Raw genomic sequence first — 26,187 nt, 5'->3', positions numbered from 1 at the left:
TGGTTTTCAACACAATAGACTATGTGGCAACAATTGTCCCTTCAGGTCAGGTACGGGTGTGGAGGGCCTGTGGTCCCAGCAACTAGGAAGGCTAATGCAGGAGGCTTGCCTAAGCCCAGGAGTTTGAGACCAGCCTGGACAACGTAGTGAGACTCCATCTCAATATTTATATATATTATATATTTAAAATTATCCCTTCCATACATACATCATTATAAATTTGGGTGAGTTTTTCTGTAGGATACACTCCCTTTTTTTTTTGAGACGGAGTCTTGCTCTGTCACCCAGACTGTAGAGTATGGTGGCACCATTTCAGCTCACTGCAACCTCCGCCTCCTGGGTTCAAACAATTCTCCTGCTTCAGCCTCTGGAGTTGCTGGGATTACAGGCTCGCGCCACCACGCCCAGCTAATTTTTGTATTTTTAGTAGAGATGGGGTTTGGCCATGTTGGCCAGGCTGCTCTCAAACTCCTGACCTCAGGTGATCCTCCCACCTCAGTCTCCCAAAATGCTGGGATTACAGGCTTGAGTCTCCACAATACACTTTTAAAAGTACATTTGTTGAGCCAAAAGATACATACATTTTTAAAGTTAAGCAAAAAATAAATAGCAAATAAAATAAAAAGTTAAGTGACTGTTTAATTCCTTTCTAAATGCTCCTAAGCTATGCCAAAGCTCCTTAATATATCAAACACATTAGGGTTACTGAGAATTACGCTGAGATCAAATAATAATGTCAGGGGTTCTGTCGTCCTCACCGACTCTGCTGTCGAATACGACCAATGAGCATTATTGATTCTTTCACTCATTCCATCAACATTTGCCAAGCATCTACCATGCAGGCACTTGCTGGGCACATACGTCTCTAGAGGATTAGCCTTAAGTTTACAGAACTAGGTGTTTGCACCAATGTTTATTCCGTGCCCAAACCTGTCAAGATTATACAACACTCTGCAAGCTAAAGAGAAGTGAAGTTGCAAGTAAGCAGGAAACGAATGATATGCTGGGCCCTATTCCAACGTGACAGTCCAACATCCTGGAAGAAAAGACACATGTATAAAGATAGAGGGTGGAACTGCCTTGCACGTGAAATCATCTGTAGAAACGATGACACCTAAGCTATGGTTCCTTTGATAACATTATACATGCTGCAGATCTTTCATTTAAAAATGATTTCTAGGCTGGGCACGGCGGCTCACACCTTGTAATCCCAGCACTTTGGGAGGCTGAGGCAGGCAGATCAAGAGGTCAGGAGATCGAGACCATCCTGGCTAACACGGTGAAACCCCGTTTCTACTGAAAAATACAAAAAATTAGATGGGCATGTGGCATGCACTTGTAGTCTCAGCTACTCGAGAGGCTGAGGCAGGAGAATCGCTTGAACCCGGGAGGCAGAGGTTGCAGTGAGTGCAGTGAGCTGAGATTGAGCCACTGCACTTCAACCTGGGTGACAGACTTGGTCTCAAAAAAAAAAAAAAAAAACTAAATAAAATAAAGTAAATAAATACATAATGATTTCCAGTAGTAGCCCACCCTGACCACTTCGGCTGTGTTTTGCTCCCGAGCACAGCTTTCTGTGAAAGAAGGGAATGGCCAGGAATTCTTTGGGGAGGGTTGTATTCTTGTATCATTTGGCTTCAGTGTACCACACTGACTAGCTTCAAATCCCCAAGACAGTTGTAATGACGTAAGCAAAATATCAACAATGTATAGTCTTTGGGGTGCTGGTTTAAACCCTGCATCTGGGTCTTTTCTGTAACCAAGTATGAACACACTCCAATAGCAAGGCGTAAACTCCATGCAACTTTCTGAAGGAGCGGGAATGGCTACATCTCAATAGGAAATGTTTCATTAACCACCGTAAAGCCTGGGTTAGTTTCAAAGCCCTGAAAAGATTTTTTTTAATCACTATAAATCTGACTTGAAAACAAAAGATCAGCAACTTCTCCTGGTGCAGCTTCAGATATAAACTAACTCATCAGCCAATCAAGTCTGCACACTGATGTGGGGCACATCTGGGGCCTTCAGAAAACATCTCCAAAGAGGAAACTTTTTTTTTTTTTTTTTAAGTAGACTAAAAACCCTGGAGTCCAAGGGTGAGTGGGGCCCTCACTGAGTGCGGCACCGAAACTCTCCTTTTGGGAAGTGGTGGCGTCAGGCAGGAGAACGTATACAACATCCAATGCAAACCTTACAACGGCCGTTTTTATTTCTGTCTTTAAGTAATTGTCAATGTTTGTTACTTTATAACATTTGTTACCAACTAACATTTTTTTCCGGATACCTTTTCTTCATCAGCAAGATTTTGATAAGTTGTTTAAGCTTTATTATTTTTTGCCAGTGATAGAATAAATGAGTACATCTTTATTTATAATTAGACTTCCTTACTTTTTTTTTTTTTTTTTTTGAGACGGAGTCTCGCTCTGTCACCCAGGCTGGAGTGTAGTGGCCGGATCTCAGCTCACTGCAAGCTCCGCCTCCCGGGTTTACGCCATTCTCCTGCCTCAGCCTCCCGAGTAGCTGGGACTACAGGCGCCCGCCACCTCTCGCCCGGCTAGTTTTTTGTATTTTTTAGTAGAGACGGGGTTTCACCGTGTTAGCCAGGATGGTCTCGATCTCCTGACCTCGTGATCTGCCTGTCTCGGCCTCCCAAAGTGCTGGGATTACAGGCTTGAGCCACCGCGCCCAGCCTTTTTTTTTTTTTTTTTTGGAGAGCTATGGTGCCCAGGCTGGAGGACAGTCGCTATTGACAGGCATGATCATAGCATGCTGCAGCCTCTAGCTCCTGGGATCAAGCAATCCTCCTGCCTCAGCCTCCACGGTAGCTGCGACTCCAGTTGCCCACCACCATCCCCAACTAATTTTCTTTTTTTTCTTTTTGAGACAGGGCCTCACTCTGCTGTCCTGTCTGGAGTGCATGGCACAATCACGGCTCACTACAGCCTTGACCTCCTGTGCTCAAGCGATCCTTCGATCCTTCCCACCTCAGTCCTCCAAGTAGCTGGGACTACAGGTGCACGCCACCACACCCAGCTAATTGTTTATTAGCAGAGACGGGTCTCCTTATGTTGCCCAGGCTGGTCTTGAACTCCTAGGCTCAAGCGATCCTTCTGCCTTGGCCTCCCAAAATGCTGGGATTGTGAGCCACCATGCCTGGTCCACTTTTTTTAGGTTTTTAAGAGACAGAGGTCTCGCTATGTTGCCTAGGCTGGTCTGGAACTCTTGGCCTCAAGTGATCCTCCTGCCTCAGCCTCTCAAGCAGCTGGGACTCCAGGCAGATGCAGGACTTCCTGATTTCTACAGGAAGCAGAGACAAGTGGGTTGCTCTCTGCCTACCCCCTTTCTCAAGCACTTTGTGCGACAGGTGGGCACTGGTCGCCAGGGCTAAACACCTCACCAACAAAGCAGGACAGCCCAAGGATTAAAATCAAGAATCCTGGCGGGGCACAGTGGCTCACACCTATAATCCCAGCACTTTGGGAGGCCAGGGCGGGTGGATCACCTGAAGTCGAGAGTTCGATACCAGCCTGACCAACATGGAGAAACCCCATCTCTACTGAAAATACAAAATTAGCCAGGTGTGATGGCGTGTGCCTGTCATCCTAGCTACTCAGGAGGCTGAGGCAGGAGAATTGCTTGAACCTGAGAGGCGGAGGTGCGGTGAGCTGAGATGGCGCCATTGCACTCCAGCCTGGGCAACAAGAGTGAAACTCCGTCTCAAAAAAGAAAAAAAAAAAAAATCAAGAATCCTGAATGATGTGGTGATGTGCGCCTATAGTATGTGCTACTAGAGAGGCTGGGGCAGAGGAATCACTTGAGCCCAGGAAGTTGAGGCTGCAGGGAGCTGTGATCGCACCACTGCACTCCAGCCTGGGCGACAGAGTGAGACCCTGCCTCTAAAAAAAAAAATCCCAAACAAGCGAGAAGACTGCCATCAATCTGATGACGTTTGGACATTTATGTAAAGTATCTTTACCAGAAAATCAAGAAAATATAAACTTTTAGATTTTGGAAAGCGTCTTGTGCACAAAGCAGCACGAGGTCAGAGAAACATTCCCATAAAGGGCTTCTGGAATCATGGATCCAGAGACGGGGATGCCATGACAAAGACAAAAACATTGGATGACATTTTAAAACACTTAACATGTGCCATGTACTGTACGAAATGGATACTCAGTTAATCTTCACAGTAATTCTGGAGGTGGGTACTACTATTATGTTTATTTTGTAGATGAGGAAACTGAAGCATGGAGAGGTTCCGAAACTCAACCAAATCGTAACTGGCACATGGCCACAGTCAGGATTCAAACCCAGAGCTGCCTGACCTGGGAGCCTCCACAGGGTGGCCTCCATGGTTATCACTGACCTGCAGGCATCAGAGAGCCACCAGAATACTCCTCACCCACAGGAACAGCCAGAGGCATGGCACACGATGGCATTTTGGTGAATTTCATAGAAGTGTGAACCTCAGGTGCCCACAGGCCTTGTGAGGGAGGCCCTCTCCCTGGCTGAGGAAGGGGCGCCTGGGTTTGAAAGGCCTCCTTGTGAGGTGAGGGTGCCTGGAACTTGCTTCAGAATAACCCATGGGGCGGGAGCAGGTCAGTGGGTCTGAACCAAACAGGAGCTGAGAACTGCTGAAGCTGAAGTTGACTGATGGGTATGCAGGAGCGGGGTGTGTGTGTGTGTGTGTGTGTGTGTGTGTGTGTGTGAGAGAGAGACAGGGTTTCATTCTGTTGCCCAGGCTGGAGCGCAGTGGCATGATCACAGCTCACTGCATCCTTGACCTCATAGGCCCAAGCAATCCTCCCACCTCAGTCTCCCGAGTAGCTGGGACCATAGGCACACGCCACTACATGTGGTTAATTTTTTTAAATATTTTTTTGTAGAGACAGGGTCTCCCTATATTGCCTAGGTTGGTCTCGAACTCCTGGGCTTACTAAAGCAATCCTCCTGCCTCAGTCTCCCAAAGGGCTAGGATGACAGGTGTGAGCCACCATGACTGGCCAAGAGTTCATTTTATTCTTTTCTGTGTTTTTGTGTTTGCTTGGAATTTTACAAATGAAAATTTAAAATAAGAAAATGAGGGGTGATCCCATCAGCCTCTTAAGAGGAACACACTGATTTAACAGGAAATACTGAGGGAAGAGCACCCCACAGAGTAAGCACCTCTGTGTGCTGGGCACCGCACAGACCCTCGCTTGTTAGTCCTCACGACACCCCTATGAGAGAGCAGCCCGCTCCAGTCTCATCTACAGAGAGGACTCTGGCATTGAGACCACTGCTGGGATGGCTCGCCAAGGAGGCTGGGCACTGCAGCCAGGCCGGCTGGTTTTCACCAACATGTGCTTCTTCCCTTTCTTCATCTTGAAGTACCAGGTGTTAGGCCAACCAATCAGCCAGAGGAGGTGGGTATTTGGTTAAATGCTGGGCTAAAAACAGAAGAAGCAGAACCACAGAGCCACGCAGATGAAGTGCAGTGGCCGTGGGAACAGGGAGACATCTGAGGCAACATTTCTAACGTAAAATGAGAAGGAAAGGAGGTCCGGGCGTGGTGGCTTACGCCTAGAATCCCGCACTATGGGAGGCTAAGGAGGGTGGATGGCTTGAGCTCAGGAATTTGAGACCAGCCTGGCCAACATGGAGAAACCCAATCTCTACCAAAATTTAAAAATTAGCCGAGCATGGTGGCACATTCCTGTAGTCTCAGCTACTTGGAGGGCTGAGGCTGGAGGACCAGGTGACACAGTGAGACCCTGTGTCCAAAAAAAAAAGAAGGAAGTGAGAATGAAGAGGGGCCCGCTTTTTGCCCTGCTCAGAATTCTGTGGAAGCCATGCCACCTGCCCAGAGTGGTCCTGGGTGCGACTGTTGCACTCATTTTGTAGATGAGGAAGCTGAAGCATGAAGAGACTGAGACACCTGCCCATGTCTTAGCTGTCACTTGGTCATAGTCCTCATGGTTAAAGGAGACTGAGCCCACTCCACACTCCAGGAACAGAGTGCCCAGGCCTGGCCAACCTGAGTGGCACATGCTCCGATGGCAGTGATGACAGTAACAATGTCTGCAGCTCTGGGAAGGAGACAGGCTCCTGCCTGTGGCGTTGAACCCCACTGGATGTGGGCTGGGGGCTGGACCCAGAGGAAGACAGCACAGCAGAAAGCCAGGCTTAAAGAGAGAGACCCTTCCCAGCGACATGGATGAGGGCCTGGCTTAGGTTACACTGCACATCACCACTCCCTTTGGACCTGGAATTCTGTGAACCAGAAAATGGGTCGACTTAGGTTTCTGTAACTTGTAACCAAAGAACAAGGCTGAGGCTGGGCATGGTGGCTCACACCTGTATCCCAGCACTTTGAGAGGCTGAGGCAGGTGGATCACTTGAGGTCAGGAGTTCGAGACCAGCCTGGCCAACATGGTGAAATCCTGTCTCTACTAAAAAATACAAAAATTAGCCAGGCGTGGTGGTGCATGCTTGTAATCCCAGCTACTCAGGAGGCTGAGGCAGGAGAATCGCTTGAACCTGGGAGGCTCAGGTTGCAGTAAACTGAGATCACACCACTGCACTCCAGCCTAGGTGACAGACCAAGATGCTGCCTCAGAAAAAAAAAAAAAGAGAGAGAAAAAAGAAGAAAGCTGACTAATGATCCCGCTCAGTGTGTTAAGCCCCTATCTTCAAATGTGGGCAGCTCCGCAGTGAGCACCCTCAGGAGATGTACAGACTCCGAGGCCTGTGCTTGGAGATTCCAATTGGCTGAACCTGGGCAGGGCCCAGGAGCTGAATGTTCAGTAAATGCTCCGATGCAGCTTCCCACTTTGGGAAGCCACGTTCTAGGGAATACTCTTTGGAAAATGCCACTGTCAGGAACACTTTTATGTGGGCTGTACGAACTTTCTCAGAGTTGCTTATGTTTCTAGCAATGTGCTATTACAAAAGGCACAGCAGCCAAAGACCTTTAGAGGAGCTAACAACAGCACCTGGTGATTTTCCCATCCTCATTCATTCAAGACTCAGCAGGGGTTAAGGGGCTCTGATAACTAATTTCTCCAGAAATGAGTTTTGTGTACCTGGAGCATACAAAACAGGTGATTCTAAGTAGGCCACCGAAGCCGAGAGAAGGGACTGGGACCACAGCTTGTATTGCTCAAGTGTTCTCAGCCAACATGAACATCGAGGCTTAGCTGGGTTTCAGGACTTGTGGATTCCTGAAGATGGGCACGTAAAATGCTACATTTATGGAAAGTAGGTTAGCAGTAGGTGCAATTTCATATTCTCTGACCCAGTAATTCTACTTCTTGCACTATGACCCAGGAAAATAATTAGAGAAGTGTGCAAAAACCATGCACAGCTGTGTCTCTGACACCAACTACTTCGACAACTTACATGCCTGTCAGCTGGGGAATGGTCCAATTAAGTTTGCAGCCTTTAAAAGCATGTTGCCAAGGGATTTTTACCACCTTGCTCACAAAACAAGTTACTGAGAATGTTGATACATATCTATATGCACACACATCCTCTGTATAATGTTGATATATATAGGTATATACATATATATATACCATATAATCTCAATTCCTTGTTAAAAAATACAGATATATCTATGTCCATATATAAAATGATAGGATATCTACCAAAATAATAACAGTGATGATCTCTGAGTAATTTCTATTTTCTTCTTTATAATTCTATTTTCTAAATTAGAAATAGTTAAAAAATTAAAATATATCCTTTAAAAAGCAAGTTTTTGGACATTTTTTAATATAATGGAAAAAGCTTATGATATAAAATTAAGGGAAAATACAGGATACAAACACATATTCAGTGTGGTATCAATTAGTTTTTTGTTTGTTTGTTTTTTATTTTTTGAGAAAGAGTATTGCTCTGTTGCCGAGGCTAGAGTGCTATGGTGCGGTCAGCTCACTGCAACCTCCGCCTCTTGGGTTCAAGTGATTATCTTGCCTCAGCCCCCCAAGTGCTAGGACTACAGGTGTGTGCCACCATGCCCAGCTAAGTTTCATATTTTTTAGTAGAGACAGGGCTTCACCATGTTAGTTTTTTGCACCAAGCCCAGTTAGTTTTTTAAAACTATATACATCTGGCTGCGTATGTTGGCTCACGCCTGTAATCCCAGCACTTTGGGAGGCCAAGGCAGGCGGATCACGAGGTCAGGAGATCAAGACCATCCTGGCTAACACGGTGAAACCCTGTCTCTACTAAAAATACAAAAAAATTAGCCCGATGTGGCGGTGGGCGCCTGTATTCCCAGCTGCTGGGGAGGTTAAGGCAGGAGAATGGTGTGAACCCAGGAGGCGGAGCTTGCAGTGAGCCGAGATCGTGCCACTGCACTCCAGCCTGGGCAACAGAGCGAGACTCCATCTCAAAACAAAACAAAACAAACAAACAAAAAAAACTATATACATCTATATAGTCACACTGCACTTAACAACGTTTCAATGACAGATCACATATAGGATGGTGGTTCCATAAGGTCATAATACTATATTTTTACTGTACCTTTTCTTCGTTTACATAGGCTTAGATACACAAATACATACCACTGTGTTACAGCTGCCTACAGTATTCAGTACAGTCGCATGCTGTTCAGGTCTGGAGCCTGGGAGCCACAGGCTCTACCATACCGCCCAGGCGTGTAGTAGGCTCTGCCATCTGTGTTTGTGTAAGGACACTCTATGATGTTCACACAATAACGATGTCGCTTAACGACACAGTTCTTAGAACATCTCCCAACATTAAGTGATGCATGATTGTATATATGATTATATAAATATATATACAAAACACCCAGGAAAATCTTAATAACTGTTCCATCTGCATAGTGGAATTGTAAGTCAGTATTTTCTTCATTCCACTTGCATATCCTTCCCAAACTTTATATAATGGGAATGCATTATATTTCTTTTTTTTTTTTTTTTGAGACGGAGTCTCGCTCTGTTGCCCAGGCTGGAGTGCAGTGGCGCGATCTCGGCTCACTGCAAGCTCCGCCTCCCGGGTTCATGCCATTCTCCTGCCTCGCCCCCCAAGCAGCTGGGACTACAGGCGCCTGCCGCCACGCCCGGCTAATTTTTTGCATTTTTAGTAGAGACGGGGTTTCACCATGTTAGCCAGGATGGTCTCGATCTCCTGACCTTGTGATCCACCCGCCTCAGCCTCCCAAAGTGCTGGGATTACAGGCGTGAGCCACTGCACTCGGCCTACATTTCAAGTCAGAAGAAACACAATCAATTGTACTTTATTTATTTATTAATTTTCTTGAGACAGGGTCTCGCTCTGCCTCCCAGGCTGGAGTGCAGTGGCACAATCATGGGCACTGAAGCCTCCACCTCCGGGGCTCAAGTGATCCTCCTGCCATGGCCTCCTGAGTAGCTGGAACCACAAGCACGGGCCACCACACCGAGCAATTGTTTTGGGGGGGATGGGGATAGAGATGGGATCTCCCTATGTTACCCTGGCTGCTCTCAAACTCCTGGGCTCAAGTGATCCTCCCGCCTTGGTATCCCAAAGTGTTTGGATTACAGGCGTGAGCTGCCACACCTGGCTTAACTGCACTTTAAACAATAGTTTACATGAGGAACATTTCCCTGAGATGCTTCTTGACGCTGCTTGGGGCTCCTTGCATCTGGGGGTGCTTTGGCGGCACGGTCATGAGGGATGACTGCACCCTCCGTGCTCCACAGCCCAGACAAGCACCCACCTCCCAAAGGTGCCCCATTAACACCTGCTAGGTTAAGAGCAACTAGACAGTGAGAATAACAATGATGATAATAACTCCCTCCCTTCCCTGAGCTCTTCCTGTGCACCCAGCACCATGCCCAGGGCTGCGTAGGCATCAATCCCCTCCTCAAATCCTATGAGGCTGGCCGGGCGCGGTCGCTCATGCCTGTAATCCCAGCACTTTGGGAGGTTGAGGCGGGGGGATCACTTGAGGTCAGGAGTTTGAGACCAGTCTAACCAATATGGTGAAATCCCAACTCTACCAAAAATACAAAAATTAGCCGCCATGGTGGTGAGTGCCTGTAATCCCAGCTACTCAGAAGTCTGAGCCAGGAGAATCGCTTGAACCCAGGAGGTGGAGGTTGCAGTGAGCCAAGATTGTGCCACTGCAGTCCAACCTGGGCGACAAAGGAAGACTCCACCTCAAAAAAAGAGAAAAAAATCCTATGAGGCTGGTCCTCACTCAGCAAGGGGCAGGGCTGAGACGGCAGCCCTAGTCCGTCCAATTCAACACCATGGTTGCAAGACCCATGCTCTAACCAACATTGAATTTCCATGAGGAGCGTGCTTTTTAGAAACAGCATATCTTGGCCGGGCACACTGGCTCACGCCTGTAATCCCAGCACTTTGGGGGGCCAAAGGGGGGATCATGAGGTCAGGAGATCGAGACCATCCTGGTTAACACAGTGAAACTCCATCTCTAATAAAAATACAAAAAAATTAGCCGGGCGTGGTGGCAGGTGCCTGTAGTCCCAGCTACTCAGGAGTTGAGGCAGGAGAATGGCATGAACCCGGGAGGCGGAGCTTGCAGTGAGCCGAGATCGCACCACTGCACCCCAGCCTGGGCGACAGAGCAAGACTCTGTCTTTAAAAAAAAAAAAAAAAAAGGCATATCTCTACCATAAGGCAGTTACTCAGGAGTGCATCTGAAATGCCCAGAACCGTCTTTCTGATCCATTTATGCAAGAAAAATGTGCAATTTTTGCTTTGACCTATAATGTTTGTTCCCAGAGGTTGTTTTTTATAAATAGCACATCCCGTTGCTGCTCTTGTTTTCATTCTCCCTACCTTCTCTTCAGATGGGTAAAAGCCAATTGCTCTCATGACAAAAGGAAGCTCCGACAGGCAAATGTATTCTGACACCTTTCTGGTCTCCATCGTGTCGATGCCTTGACTGCGGAGCTGAGAATAGTAGAAGTAGTCTTCTAGCTCCTACGTAGGAATAGAACAGAAACACAACACACGTTTAGGCTTAAGTCTGAAGGCATCCATGAACACTTCAAAGACATTTTCTAGAAAGTACATTTTAAGCTCAATGGGGGAACAAAGCTTCGGAATAAAGCAAGAAGGTTAACCCCGGGCACATTTGCTTTACAAACTTAACTCGATGTTACCAGGAAGTGTTTACTCTAGGGACAATTACCCTGTAGAATTTTCCTTCCCGGCCACCAGACAGCAGACCATAGAATGGGGTCAAGTCTTCACCCCCAAGAGAAACCGCTGCCTCCAGGACACTGGAACAACAACAGAAATGTCCCTATTAGAAAGCGCTCAAGCGTGAGCATGGCTCAGAAGGTGGTCCGCACAGCACTGCGGCCCTCTGAAGGGTATCACGGCACAGATACAGTGAGGGTCTCTACACACTTGTTAAGAAAAAGTCCTTTAAAATGAAACCAAAACCAGAAAATTCCATTTCAAGTGTGGAACTCAGAGGTAGAGGGCACCTGCCTTAATTATGGTGATATTCCCTCGGTGATGACAGGGCAGGTGCTTGGCAATTTGTCTGTAATCTTTGGGGAACACGTGTCTCCTGGGGGTGGGGGAGGCATCTGTGTTCTGAAACCACAATCCTCCCAGACAGAGGAGCCTTACCCAGAACTTTAGATCCACAAACGATCAGAGTCAAAAGAATGGGATATTGTACAAGTGGACTGCCAACACTGATTGCTTCCATAAAAACTCAGGAGACCACAGGGACCCATGCCAGTCAGATAAAAATAACCCTCTGCTCTCTAACACAAGGTCAGATTTTCCAAAAATAGGCCCTTTCAATGGTAAGAAAACCTACTTTTGTATGAGACCAACTTTGCCTCCTACAAAAGGCTAATCATCAGAAATCATTCTAATAATCCACTAACTGGATTATTGCTAATCGGGCGATTAGCCTCTTTGCTGTGACATCAAACACACCTCATGTAGACCACAGTGGGGAAGTGGGGAAGTGTCCAGAGTGTGGAGTCACACGGACATGTGTGCAAGTCCCGGCTCTGCCCCTGGCAAGCTGTGTGACTCCGGGGAGGTGACTTAACCTCCCTGGCATCAGTGTCCTCCATTATAAAATGAGAAGATTCTGCCTCGCAGCACTGTTGTAAGAATTAATAAATGCATACCCGGTATACTAGTCTGTTATCATGCTGCTAATAAAAACATAACTGAGACTGGGCAATTTACAAAAGAAAGAGGTTTATTGGACTTACAGTTTCATATGGCCGGGGACGCCTCACAATTATGGCAAAAGGTGAAAGGCATGTCTCACATGGCGGTGGCAAGAGAGAGAATGAGAGCCCAAGTGAATCGGGTTTCCCCTTATCAAACCATCAGATCTCATGAGACTTATTCACTACCATGAGAACAGCATAGGGGAAACTGCCCCCATGATCCAACCATCTCCCACCAGGCCCCTCCCACAACATGCGGGAATTATAGTAGTGCAATTCAAGATGAGATTTGGGTGGAGGCACAGAGCCAAACCATATCATTCCACCCCGACCCCTCCCAAATCTCATGTCCTCATATTTCAAAACCAATCATGACTTCCCAACAGTCCCCCAAAGTCTTAACTCAATTCACATTCACTTAAAAGACCACAGTCCAAAGTGTCATCTGAGACAGGCAAGTCCCTTTCACCTGTAAAATCAAAAGCAAGTTAATTACTTCCTAGATAGAATGGAGATACAGGAATTGGGTAAATACAGCCATTCCAAATGGGAGGAATTGGCCAAAACAAAGGGGCTAGAGGCCCCATGCAAGTCCGAAATCCAGCAGGGCAGTCAAATCTTAAAGCTCCAAAATGATCTCCTTTGACTCCATGTCTTATATCCAGATCACGCTGAGGCAAGAGGTGGGTTCCCATGGTCTTGGGCAGTTCCATCCCTGTGGCTTTGCAGGGTACAGCCTCCCTCCTGGCTGCTTTCATGGGCTGGCATTGGGTGTCTATGACTTTTCCAGGCAAATGGTGCAAGCTATCAGTGGATCTACCATTCTGAGGTCTGGAGGATGGTGGCCCTGTTCTCACAGCTCCACTAGGCAGTGCCCCAGTAGAGACTCTGTGTGGGGCCTCTGACCCCACATTTCCCTTCCACACTGCCCTAGCAGAGGTTCTCCATGAGGGCCCCAACAAACTTCTGCCTGGGCATCAAGGTGTTTCCATACATCTTCTGAAATCTAAGCAGAGGTTCCCAAACCCCAATTCTTGACTTCTGTGGACTTGCAGGCTCAGCACCACATGAAAGCTGCCAAGGCTTGGAGCTTGCACTCTCTGAAGCCACAGCCCGAGCTCTACATTGGCCCCTTTCAGCCATGACTGGAATAGCTGGGATGCAGGGCACCAAGTCCCTAAGCAGCACACAGCATGGGGACCCTGGGCTTGTCCCAATAAATCTGGTCAAAACAAAGGCCTCCAGGACTGTGATGGGAGGGGCTGCCATGAAGATGTCTGACATGCCCTGGAGACATTTTCCCCATTGTCTTGGGTATTAACATTTGGTTAGTGGTTACATATGCAAATTTCTGCAGCCGGCTTGGATTTCTCCTCAGAAAATGGGTTTTTCTTTTCTGTCACAGTCAAGCTGCAAATTTTCCTAATTTTTATGCTCTGCTTTCTTTATAAAACTGAATGCCTTTAACAGCACCCAAGTTACCTCCCGAATGCTTTGCTGCTTAGAAATTTCTTCCGCCAGAGGCCGGGAGTGGTGGCTCATGCCTGTAATCCCAGCACTTTGGGAGGCTGAGGCAGGTGGATCATGAGGTCGGGAGATTGAGACCACCCTGGCTAACACGGTGAAACCCTTTCTCTACTAAAAATACAAAAAATTAGCCAAGTGTGGTGGCACACACCTGTGGTCCCAGCTACTCAGGAGGCTGAGGCAGGAGAATCGCTTGAACCCAGGAGGCAGAGGTTGCAGTGAGCCAAAATTGTGCCATTGCACTCCAGCCTGGGTGACAGAGCGAGACTCCATCTCAAAAAAAAAAAAAAAAAAAAAAATTTCATCCACCAGATACCTTAAATCATCTCTCTCAAGTTCAAAGTTCCACAAATCTCTAGGGAAGGGGCAAAATGCCACCAGTCTCTCTGCTAAAACATAACAGAGTCACTTTTGCTCCAGTTCCCAACAAGTTCCTCATCTCCATCTGAGACCACCTCAACCTGGACCTTAGTCCATATCACTATCAGGCTTTTGGCTAAAGCCATTCAACAACTCTAGGAAGTTCCAAACTTTCCCACATCTTCCTGTCTTCTTCTGAGCCCTCCAAACTGTTCCAACCTCTGCGTGTTACCCAGTTCCAAAGTCACTTCCACGTTTTCAGGTATCTTTTCAGCAGTGCCCCATTCTACTGGTGCCAATGTGCTGTATTAGTCCATTTTCACGCTGCTGATAAAGACATACCTGAGACTGCACAGTTTACAAAAGAAAGAGGGTTATTTGACTCACAGTTTCACATAGCTGAGGAGGCCTCACAATCATGGTGGAAGGTGAAAGGCACATCTCACATGGTGGTGGCAAGAGAGAATGAGAGCCAAGTGAAACAGGTTTCCCCTTATCGAACCATCAGATCTCATGAGACTTATTCACTACCACGAGAACAGCATGGGGGAACCACCCCCTAACCAGTCCAACTATCTCCCACCAGGTCCCTCCCACAACACATGGGAATTATCAGAGTACAATTCAAGATGAGATTTGGGTAGGAACACAGAGCCAAACCATATCACGAGGATTGGAGACAAAGTCCTTTATTTTCCTCCTGTAATGAATGTTTGTTAAGGTGTGGGGTGGACTTAGAAAGCCCTGGCTGTGAATCCCAGCCCCACTGCCTCCTCCATTGTTGGGCAGTCATCAGACCCCTTGGAGTTAGCTTCTTGATATGTTTGATGGGGATAATAGTGGTGCCCTCTCCCAGGATGGCTGAGGATGAAATCAGATGATGCATGGAACTCACTCAGTGTAGGCCCCGGCCCTGAGAAAACTCAGCACAAGTGGTTGGGATTATTGCGGCCGTGGAAAATGGGTATCGGTCGCACCTACACCTTTCTTAGGAAGAGTTTGCTACGCACTGTCCTGGGTCCTCTCACCGAGGCATGCATAAGCCCACGGGTTGGCTTAAGGTCTGAGGAACCTGGGTATTCTCCAGGGGTGCCTGAGGGCCCCTCCAGAAGGGCTGTGTCTTCCCCACTTCTCAGCTCGAATATTAGGCCATGGAGGCAAGTGTCCAGCCGAGAGGGCTCCCTCTCTGTGGCCTCCAGGCCAGGCCCAGGCCCAATCCCGACAAGCTCTGTGAGTGGCAAGGCCACTTTTGCCATGTGACTCTGGAGCAGGGCCAGGTAAAGACCGGAAGTGACAGAGAGGAACCTGTCCCCACCAGGAGCCCCTGAGGGGAAAGGCTGGCAAGAGCACCTGGTCTTGGAACAGCCTGCGGCTCCCGCCCTGGTGTTCAGAGTTCCACTACATCCCCTGCCTCCTGGCCACCATCAACTGACCCCAGAGGGGACCGGGGGCTGCACTGGGATTTCTCCAACCCACGCTGGGAAAGAGACGCCCTCTGTCTGTGGTGAGAGTTCTAATTTGTGAAATCTGGGAACTGTGGGCGGCCATCTTCCTGCTGAGTAAGGAAACCCAGTTCTGCAGAGAATGAAGCCAACAGCAGGGCCGAGAGGACAGCAAGTGCTGCGGGCACAAGTGTGCCGCTGTCCATGACCTTCCTGCGGTGTAGCTACATGTGATCCCAATGACCTTCTCATATGTTCCCTTTTGCCTAATTTGTGTTTCTAACACTTGCAACAGAAAAGAGGTCATTAGGGCAGAAAAGGGAAATGACACTTACTGAAAACCTGCTCTGTGCCCAGCAATCCACACAGTACTTCTGGGAAGGAGCTAGAGTTCTCAGCCCTGTGGCAAGCACACAGTAGGTGCTCTGTCAACGCTCCCTGCAGGAGGCGGAGGAGGAATGGTCTCAACTTGGTGGGAGGAGTCCCATTTAACAGCTGGAGGAACTGAGGCTCCAAGAAGTGAAGGGACTTGGCTGGCGTCATCCAGCAAGCAGGTAGTGACTAGCTAGGATTCAAATCAGGGTCTCTCTGCTCTTGGCTGAGCAGGGCAGCAGGATGACAGGAGGCAGGGAGGCTGAGCACAAAGAAGTAATGAGGGATTTTGAAACAGATGCCAGACAAGGAGAGGAGAAAGGGTGGAATGCTAGCATGGAGGGGCAGAAGAAGGGGAGTGCGGAATGAACCCTGAGAGAGGGGATGGAAGGGGCTCTCCTGGGGCAGAAGTGCCATAGACTGTGATGGTAGCAGTTGGGGCCAAGGGGGGCACTGACTGAAATGATCGAATGTGAGGGGATTTATCATTTTTATCTCCCCTACAACTCATCGTCAGTAACTCTAGTAGGAAATTTTGTTGGTTACTTGTTTAGGTTTTTACATTTCTTTCCGTTAGTGAAGTGCTGATCATATTAAGTCACCAGAAGCAGCAATGAAGTGCTAATTAGTTTATAATAATCCTTTGTCCCCACCACAGATTAAATTGAAATTCTCAGAAGCCTGGACTCTGGCCAGGCGAAAGCTATTGGAAAGCAGAGACCTTTTTTTCTTTTTCTTAAATTTCTACCATTCCAGATCCCAAGACGACTGAGAAGAAAACGAACATTTTAGAATGTTCTAGCCGGGTGCAGTGGCTCACATCTGTAATCCCAACACTTTGGGTGGCCAAGGCTTGAGCCCATGAGTTCAAGACCAGCCTAGGCTTGGTGAGACTCTCTATCAACAAAAAAATAATTTTTTAAAAGTTAGCCAGGCACAGTGGCATGTGCCTGTGGTCCCAGCTACTCAGGAGGCTGAGGCAGGAGAATCGTTTGAGCCCAGGAGTTCGAGGCTGCAGTGAGCCACGATCACTCGTCTGTACTACAGCCCGAGTGACCGAGTCAGACCCTGTCTCAACAACAACAAATAGAAAGGAAGGTTCTGCTTGTCCCCACAAGGTGTGCCTTGTCCCCATGGTTCCAGGCAACAAGCCAGGGAGCAAGGAACCAGGCAGCCATCCTGAGGCCGTGATCCCTTTTCAATGGGAGAGTTCACCTCCAGCTCCTAAATCCCCAAGTTCCCATGACCTGTTCTCTCAGGTGAAGGCGGGGTGGAAGTCAGAGCTGCAAGTGCAATCTCAAACACCGTGGTTCCAAAGCAGATTTAACTGGCTATTTTTGCTCATATTCAGGTTAAGAGTAGAAGCTTCAATATCCGCCATAAAAAGAAAGATGTGCACTTGGCAGATGGCAGGGGGTACACTGTGCTGGCAGCCAGGAATCAGGTTTGTTCTGTGAGGAAGGAAGGTGCCTCTGAGCTGTTTTTGCTCCTCAACGTCACACTGCCAGGAGAGAGGCCCAGGAGAGCCACAGGCAGCGCAGGGACTTGGAGAAGTGGTCAGGAACAGGAACCGGCTGCCACGTGGTTGACTCTGCCCTGCGGCAGCACGCTGAATTTGGGTAGATGAGAGGACAGTGTGGGTGCTTGTCCCCTCTTTATTAGGGAAGATCCTGAGCTCATAAGCAAATGCCCTTACAGGAAGAAGAGAAGAAAGGAAATCATTCACTTGCTGAGTACTTTGCTCTGTGCTAGGCGCTTTTCCCATATTAAACTACCTGATCTTTACAGGGATCCTACAGAAGTCCCTATTATCACCCCACTTCGCAGGCAAGGACTCTAAAGATCAGGGACATTAAGAAGCTTGCCCTAGGCCCCATAGCCAGTAGAGAGTGGCCCCATATTCAAACTCATATTACCCCTTTCACCTCAAAGTCCACATACTCTCCAATGTTCAACTCTAGAATTCTCCAGCCTCGCCTCAGGCAGAGGTTCTCCGTTCAGAGCAGAGAGGATGAGAGGAGGAGCCGAAAATACCCACGTCAAATGATCCTCTTACTATTTCCGTAGTGCATGCTTTGGAGGGTCAGCCTAGATCTTTCTAGCAGGTGTGGCTATGCAGAGCAGAGGGAGAAGCATTTAAGGGAGCAGGGGTGACCCCAAGGTGCTGTCACATTGCCTGAACTGCAAACACCATTGGTCCATGGAACAGGACAGTAACCCCCGTCTGCAGAGTAATGTGAGCCATGCCACCGGGGAGCAACCTGAGGGCCAGGCCCTGTGACATCCTAGCACAGTACCTGGCACACAGTAGGGTTCAGTGTCTATCACTGTCGCTGAGTGAAACGCAGTTTACACTTGGTACCTTCCTTCTCGCCCTGTCGTGTACCTTAAGGTGATTTTCCACTGCACCACAGAGCGATCGTGCCCTCCTGCGGTGAAGGCGTAGCGGCCATCATAGGAAATGGCCATGCCAGCCACCCCGTTTGGGTGACAAACAATAGCAGATGTCTTATGTGGATTGCCGTCAACTGGTAAGATCTGAAGTCCAACCTAGAAAGGAACACATAATTGGATATTCAGACTCAGGTAGCTGGGCCCGAGAGGCCTGGCACATTCACATGTCACCTCCAGATCTGTGTGCCAGAAGGACCTGTGTGTCTGGACCCATCTCTGAGGGTGAGAGCCACATATAATGTAGCTGGGCATCCACACACACCAGCCCTGGTAGGGGCCCCTCGCACAGCTCTAACAGATACACAGAAGGGAAGCTTTCCTCCCTGCCTTCATGGTCAGTTGTCCCGGGTTTTCCAGAATAAATCTCACAACCTATGACTTTACACTTTTTTTTTGAGACAGAGTCTGGCTTTGTCGCCCAGGCTGGAGTGCAGTGGCGCAATCTCGGTTCACTGCAAGCTCTGCCTCGCGGTTCACGCCATTCTCCTGCCTCAGCCTCCCGAGTAGCTGGGACTACAGGCGCCAGCCATCACGCCCGGCTAATTTTTTGTATTTTTAGTAGAGATGGGGTTTCACCGTGTTAGCCAGGATGGTCTCGATCTCCTGACCTCATGATCCACCCGCCTTGGCCTCCCGATGTGCTGGAATTACAGGATTACACCACGCCCAGCCCCACTTTACACTTTTCAGTGTAGATTATTCATTAAACATACAACAAAGTGCAACTAATTTGCATTTTTTTTTTTTTTTAGACGGAGTCTTGCTCTGTCGCCCAGGCTGGAGTGCAGTGGCGCAATCTCGGCTCACTGCAAGCTCCGCCTCCCGGGCTCACGCCATTCTCCTGCCTCAGCCTCCCGAGTAGCTGGGACTACAGGCATGTGCCACCATGCCCGGCTAATTTTTTTTGTATTTTTAGTAGAGACGGGGTTTCACCGTGTTAGCCAGGATGGTCTTGATTTCCTGACCTCGTGATCCACCCGCCTCGGCCTCCCAAAGTGCTGGAAGTGCTGGGATTACAGGTGTGAGCCACTGCGCCCAGCCAATTTGCATATTTTTATAAGAGTTTTTCCACATAAATAAATAAGAAGGAAAATCCTTTGGTGGCCCATGTATCTTCACTGGGAATATAGAAAATGCAGTAACTCTGCTCAGAAATGTCTCCCAAGAGTCTTCCTAAATCATCAAGGGCAATTTTCAGTGTCACAGCTGACCGGGGTGGAAGCAGTTGGGCTTGGCTGTAAACCCAGAACTCCCTGAGTCTCGTGATCTTCGGTAATGACTGCTGCTCATGACACACAGAGTCAACTCCCAGAGCTGGAGAAGAGAGTGCTGTTACCTTGTCTCTGTTAATAAACACCAAGTAGCGTTTCTGTAGCTCTGCCATGCTTCTCACTGGGAGGACTTGTGTTTGCTCAATAGGGGAACCATAAGCTGGCCCCATAAGCGTCTTTCTGAAGGCAAAAAGAGAAAGAGTTTTTAAAATTCCACAAATCTCAACATAGGTTTTAAGATTCTTTGGTCAGGCTGGGCGCAGTGGCTCACGCCTGTAATCCCAGCACTTTGGGAGGCCGAGGCAGGCAGATCACAAGATCAGGAGTTTGAGACCAGCCTGGCCAATATGGTGAAACTCCATCTCTACTAAAAATACAAAAATTAGCTAGACATGGTGGCGGGCGCCTGCAATCCCAGCTACTCGGGAGATTGAGACAGGAAAATCACTTGAACCCAGGAGGTGGAGGTTGCAGTGAGCCAAGATTGTGCCACTGCACTCCAGCTTAGGTGACAAAGTGAGACTCTGTCTCAAAAAAAAAAAGACTCTTTGGTCATGGATGGGGCATGGTGGCTCACGCCTGTAATCCCAGTACTTTGGGAGGCCGAGGCAGGTGGATCAACTGAGATCAGGAGTTCAAGATAAGCCTGGCCAACATGGTGAAACACCGTCTCTACTAAAAAAAAAAATTAGCCAGGTGTAGTGGTGCGCACCTGTAGTCCCAGCTACTCAGGAGGCTGAGGCATGAGAATCACTTGAACCTGGGAGGTGGAGGTTGTAGTGAGTGAAATCATGCTACTGCACTTCATCTTGGGCGACAGAGCAAGACTCCATCGAAAGGAAGAAGGAAAAGAAAAGAGAAAAGAGAGGCGAAGTGAAGAGAATAGTTGAGTTTTTAAAATTCCATAAATCTCAACATAGGTTTTAAGACTCTGGTCCTGGGCAGAACACAGTGGCTGATGCCCATAATCTCAGCACTGTGGGAGGCTAAGGTGGGAGGATTGCTTGGGGTTAGGAGTTCGAGTCCAGCCTGGGCAATACAATAGTTTCCTGTCTCTACGAAAAATTAGCCTGGCTTGGTGGCCTGAGGCTGAGGTGGGAGCATTGTTTGAGCCTGGGAGGTCGAGGTTGCAGTGAGCCAGTGAGCCGAGATCATGCCACTGCACTCCAGCCTGGGCAACAGAGTGAGACCCTGCCTCAAAAAAAAAAAAAGAAGAAGAAGAAGAAGGAGAAAATCTGTATCTCCACATTGCTGCACCCTATCCCAAGATAATCATGAGTAATAGTTTGGTGTATATGACTCAAGAATTTCTTTTGTAATTATAATTTTATATAAAAATAGAATTATGCTATTCATGTTTCATTGGTAATTTGCTTTATCTCATATTACATCTTTGAGATATTTCCATGTCATTACACAGAGAGCTGTCTTACTCTTTCTCTTTTTTTCTTTTCTAAAAGCAGCATCGTGTTCCAGTGTACTGACAAGCCATCGTTTAACTAATCCCCTATTAATGGGCATTTGGATTGTTTCCATTTTTAAAAATATTTTCAAACAAGACATCCTTTTACTTATGTCTTGGCATACTGTGTGAGTACTTCTGTGGGCTACATTCCTAGAAGTCAGAAGATATGATAAAATTTAATAGAGGGTGACAAATTGCTTTCCCAAAAGGTTACACTGATTCACACCCGCCCCCAGCAGCGGATGAGAGTGCCCGTTTCCCTAGCCTCTTGCCAACGCTAAGCACTATCAATCATTTTTATCTTTGCTAATCTGATTGGTGAAAAAATGATATCTTGTTTTCATTTGCATCTTTGACATGCTAGTGAGCATCTGCTCATAGGTTTATTGGCCTTTTCCTGTGAACTGCCTTTTCATGTTCTTTCAAATATTTTTTAAATGCATTTTTAAATTCTTTTGGATTTATCATGAAAAGACAATTCCTTCCCAATTAAGCCATGGTTATGAGGCTTCCTTATTCCTACAGCTTAAAAGATGCTTTATTCAAGGGCTTTTATTCTGGAATGATGGAAATGCTCTGAAGCTAGAGTGGGGGTTACACAGCACTGTAAGTACTAAATGCCATGGAACTGTTTCTTTTTTTTTTTTTTTTTTAAGACAGAGTCTTGCTCTGTCACCCAGGCTGGAGTAAACTGGTTGGTGCAATCCCGCCTCACTGCAAACTCCACCTCCCGGGTTCAAGCGATTCTCCTGCTTCAGCCTCCAGAGTAGCTGGGATTACAGGCCGCCTGCCACCATGCCCGGCTAATTTTGTATTTTTAGTAAGAGATGAGGTTTCACCATGTTGGCCAGGCTGGTCTCGAACTCCTGACCTCAGGTGATCCACCCACCTCGGTCCCTCCCAAAGTGCTGGGATTACAGGCGTTCGCCACCGTGCCCAGCTGAACTGTTCACTTTCAAATGGTTCATTTTATGTTATGTGAGTATCACCTTGATAAATTTTTTTAAGCTGCTTTATGCTAATTTCAGATTGATCAATAGGCAGAAGCTCCCAACTCTGTGTCTAAAAGTCCCTCCTGCCTCTTTCCTCCAGTGAATGACCATTAGCAGGAACTTCAGGCCCGAGGTCGGCCAGCCCTCATTCTCCAGCTCTGCCAGTTCAGTGTCTTAGGACTGCGCATATCCGAGAGATATTCTTTGTCCAAAAAGTATGTGTTCATTCAAAACTACGCGCAATGACTCTGAAGTCTTTCTAAAGCTCCTCTTTACACATGCTTTCGAGTGTTTTAATCGCTTAAGAAAATTGTCCTGGATTTCTCTCTCTACCATAAAACATGGCATTTTTCAGTCATTTTTTCTTGTGCCTTCTGGGAAAGAACTGTTTAAAACAACAACAACGACAACAAAACATCCCAGGTAGTCCTGGCCTTTTGAGGACCTGTCTTATCTGAGATACATTTCAAAACCATGGTAGTCCTCAAGCCTGAGCCAGCTGCGGCCAGTTCCCCGACTTCCTTCTTCCGGTGGTGGTGGCAGTGGCAGTGGCAGTGGTGGTGGCTGTGGTGGATCACTGAAACATTCTCCCTTCCAACTTCTTCAGTGGGAGAATACTTAGCAGGGCTGTGGACGAGGGACCGGGACGACAGTGTTTGTTGTGACGGCTCACAGGGGCCGAAGCACAGGGGCCCACGGGCATGCGCAGGATGGTGTCAGGAGGAAGGAGACACCGCTCTAGGATGCTGGGCGGTGGATGCCCTGCTCCCCGGATGCGGACGCCCTGCTCCCCCGATGCGGACGCCCTGCTCCCCCGCTAGTGTCTTCCCCGTTTCATGCCTTCAACCATCCTGTGCTCCTGACTCCAGCCCAGCCTCTCCCAGGACCTCCACACTCCAGAGCCTGATTCGTGGATTCCGACCCGAATGCCAAGCAGGCATGTGAAGCTTGCCTTGTGCAGTCTGAGCCCCGGTGTATCTCGAAGCTCTCCTTCTGTTGCCCCCCTCATCTCTTTAAAGGCCCAGTCCATTCTAATGGCTTCGAGAGGTGTCTTCCCTCACACCTCCTTTTCCCTCCATTTTGTTTTGCCAGCAGGACACATCCAGAATCTGACCCTCCCTTCTGCCCTCAGGGCCAAGCCGCCATCAGCTGTCACATCAGTTTCCCCAATCTTGCTTCTACCTTTGCGCCCCAGAGTCTGCTCTCTGTACAGAAACCAGACATCATTGTAAAGAATCAATCAGAACATGTCATTCCTCTGCTCAAAACCCTCCACTAGCTCTCGTCTTACCTGGGAAAGAGCCGGAGTCTCCAGGGTGCCGTGTGCCAGGCACCAGCCTGCACCTCTGACCCGCTCTCCCACACCCCCTCCTTGCCCATTCCACTCTGGCCTCGCCAGCCTTCACAGCATTTCCCAAACCCTAGACGCCCCCCACCTTCACTCATCGGCCCTTGCTGATCCACTGTTTTTCCTCCAACCGGGCGGCAGCCCCTCGCTTTCTTCAAGTCTCTGTTCAGATGCTCAGATGTCCCCTGCTCTCCAAGGCCTTCCCTGCCTCCCCATCTTTTCATCCTGCCTTTTCCTTTTTTTTTTTCTTTGCACAGACCTGATTACCACCTACCTACTACCTGGCTACTTGTTCACACTATTGCATCACCTGCCCCCCACCAACATGTAAACTACACAGTGATGGAAACCGTTTTGTTTTCATCCTTGTCTTCAGCACCTAAAACAGTACCTGGCTCACACAGGGTGTAAACAAAGGAGTGCTAGCAATTAAAGTTACAACTCCTTTGAGACCCAAGAGTAAGAAAAAATCAAACGATTGTTAGTAGCTGGGTAAAACTATGTTTTTCCTAACAAGAGGAGAACAGGAGACAGCATCAGCAACCTTCCCAGGGTCCCAGGTCTGTGTCCTTCCTGGATTCTGCACATCTCACCTCCACGCAGGGCCACATGACCTTGGTGAGAATTACTTACGTTATCTGTGCCTCAGTTTCCTCCTCTGCAAAGTGAAGAGGATGATGATAGTAGCCAAGCTGCTTGCAGGTCCCTGCATAGAGACTTGAAACAGGCTGGGGGCAGAGAACTCGATCCACACCCCCTGCAGTGGGACGCTGCGGGTGCTTACCTGCACATTTTGGTGGTAGAATTAAAAAGCTTCACTTTGTAGCCACTGTTGCAAATAAGCAGGAAGAGTTCCCTGGTGAGTGGTGGGTACCAGACCATGCAGGTGGGATAGCAGCCCTGGTCTGTGTGGTGAATGTCCAGGACTTCCAGGCAGTCTTTGTAGCTCCTGAGAAGATCATACTCTATCTGCAGAGGAGCCCAGATGGACACACATGAGGACCGAGCCAAATTAAAGGCTCAGCTAAAGAGCCCCTAGCTCTTGGGTGACAGCCTTTATAATTATCAGCAACAGTGCTGTTCTCCAGGATATGGTATCAGGTCTCCTAACAGAAGACTTGCCTAGAACCGACACTAAGTCATCAGTACTGAGAATTCACTATCCGGAAGACAATGAGCTGAGTGCTCCAAAAACATCTGTCATGTCACCCTCAGAACTTCCCTGCAAAGGAGTACTGTTGTTCCCATTTTACAGATGAGAAAACAGATGTTCAAGGATGGTCAGAGTGGCTTATCCAAGGTCACGTAGCTAAAAAGTGGCAAAGTAAAAATTCAAAAATTCACATTTAGATCCAGCTGACTCCCACACCTAACATCTTACAGTTCTGTTATACTGTGTCACTTATTATCTTAGGAACTAATTCATCTAAATCTCAGCCCAGCACTTGGCAATCGCAAATCAGCAGCCGCTGAACTGGGTCCATACAGGTATGTTTTCGTAGGCAGGGCAGAATAGATGGATGGATGGATGGTTGGATGGTTGGATGGATGGATGGATGGACAGATGGATGGATGGACAGACGGATGAATGAATGGATAAACTGAATAAAGGAAGGAAGGCAAGAGACAGAAGGGAGGGGTGGGGGAGGGAGGGAAGAAGAAAGGGAGGGAAGGAAGGGAGGGAGGGAGAGATGGGGAGAGGAAAGGAGGGAGGGAGGAAGGAAGGAAAAACAGACAGATACACTGACTGGTTGATTTTGAATCCATTTCACCTGACCCTGTAATATCGCATTTGCCACTGTCCCTACCTTTTCCTCTTATCTCACAACGTCTCCTAGTTTTCATATTTAGGTAGCAGCCTGGCCCCAACTGCTGGACACGAAGACAGTGTTAGTGAGTGTCGGCCCTCCTCATGCACACTGGGAGGCGAGGGCGGCTGCTTTCCACGCTGTGGGGAACTCCCTGCTCCCTGCCTTCTGACTTGTTGCTGCCCGGAAGCCTCCTCGTCCAGAACAGGAATCCCCAGGTGGTGTCCCAGGCACGTTAAGGCAAAATGCCAACCTGGAGAGGTTTGTGATCCTTCACTGTGCACTCATTTTCTCCAACAAACACACATACTGTGCGCCTGGCTCTATGCAATATGCCAGGGATGTCACAAGAGTGAGACACAGTCCTGGTGACCAGGTCAACGAAAAGTAAATAGCTCACCAAGAGCCTGTCTGTCCCAAGGCTCAGCAGTCTAGGCTCATTGCTGTCCAGGTAAACCCCAAACAGGAGACTTCGAATGCTTTTGCGATGAGAACGAAGTCTTGCTAAGTACTCCCAGACCCTCTGTCCGTTTCTGACCAGCAGCATGTAAACAGCCACAGTAAAACTTCTATCCTGAAGATGAGCAAAAGAGAAGGAGTTATCCCGTTTTACGTTTAGTAAATTAAGAATCATCATTATGGGCCGGGTGTGGTGGCTCATGCCTGTAATGCCAGCACTTTGGGAGCCGAGGCAGGTGGATCACCTGAGGTCAGGAGTTCAAGACCAGCCTGGCCAGTATGGCAAAACCCCATCTCTACTAAAAATACAAAAATTAGCTGGGCGTGGTGGCACACACCTGTAATTCTAGCTACTTGGGAGGCTGACACAAGAATTGCTTGAACCTGGGAGGAGAAGTTTGCAACGAGCCAAGATCGTAACACTGCACTTCAGCCTGGGCAACAGAACAAGACCCTATAAAAAAAAAATACTAAGAATATTTTCTTCAAAAAAATCTTAGTCTATTCAAGCAAATAGTAAAA

At 48.1% G+C, this 26,187-nt stretch overlaps 1 protein-coding gene across 5 annotated transcripts in view; it reads right to left on the bottom strand.

The window, feature by feature from the left end:
• The window catches only part of WDR66 (WD repeat domain 66), an 85,677-nt gene that overhangs the window by 15,154 nt on the left and 44,336 nt on the right, over nt 1-26,187 (bottom strand). For 3 of the 5 annotated variants that reach the window (XM_031650841.1, XM_031650844.1, XM_031650842.1), the window contains 6 exons: nt 25,607-25,780; nt 24,183-24,367; nt 19,659-19,773; nt 18,255-18,418; nt 11,153-11,243; nt 10,798-10,941 (listed from right to left, as the gene is read on the bottom strand). In XM_031650841.1, the coding sequence (XP_031506701.1) occupies nt 10,798-10,941; nt 11,153-11,243; nt 18,255-18,418; nt 19,659-19,773; nt 24,183-24,367; nt 25,607-25,780 (873 nt within the window). Of the gene's footprint in view, nt 1-10,797; nt 10,942-11,152; nt 11,244-14,727; nt 17,560-18,254; nt 18,419-19,658; nt 19,774-24,182; nt 24,368-25,606; nt 25,781-26,187 lie in introns of those variants that run through there. The other 2 variants (XM_031650845.1, XM_031650843.1) reach the window with 2 other exon arrangements.

This window comes from Papio anubis, chromosome 9 (assembly GCF_008728515.1).
Source record: "Papio anubis isolate 15944 chromosome 9, Panubis1.0, whole genome shotgun sequence".
Taxonomy (NCBI): domain Eukaryota; kingdom Metazoa; phylum Chordata; class Mammalia; order Primates; family Cercopithecidae; genus Papio; species Papio anubis.
Note: the sequence above shows the minus strand (reverse complement) of the source record. Positions and strands in the feature narration are given on the sequence as shown.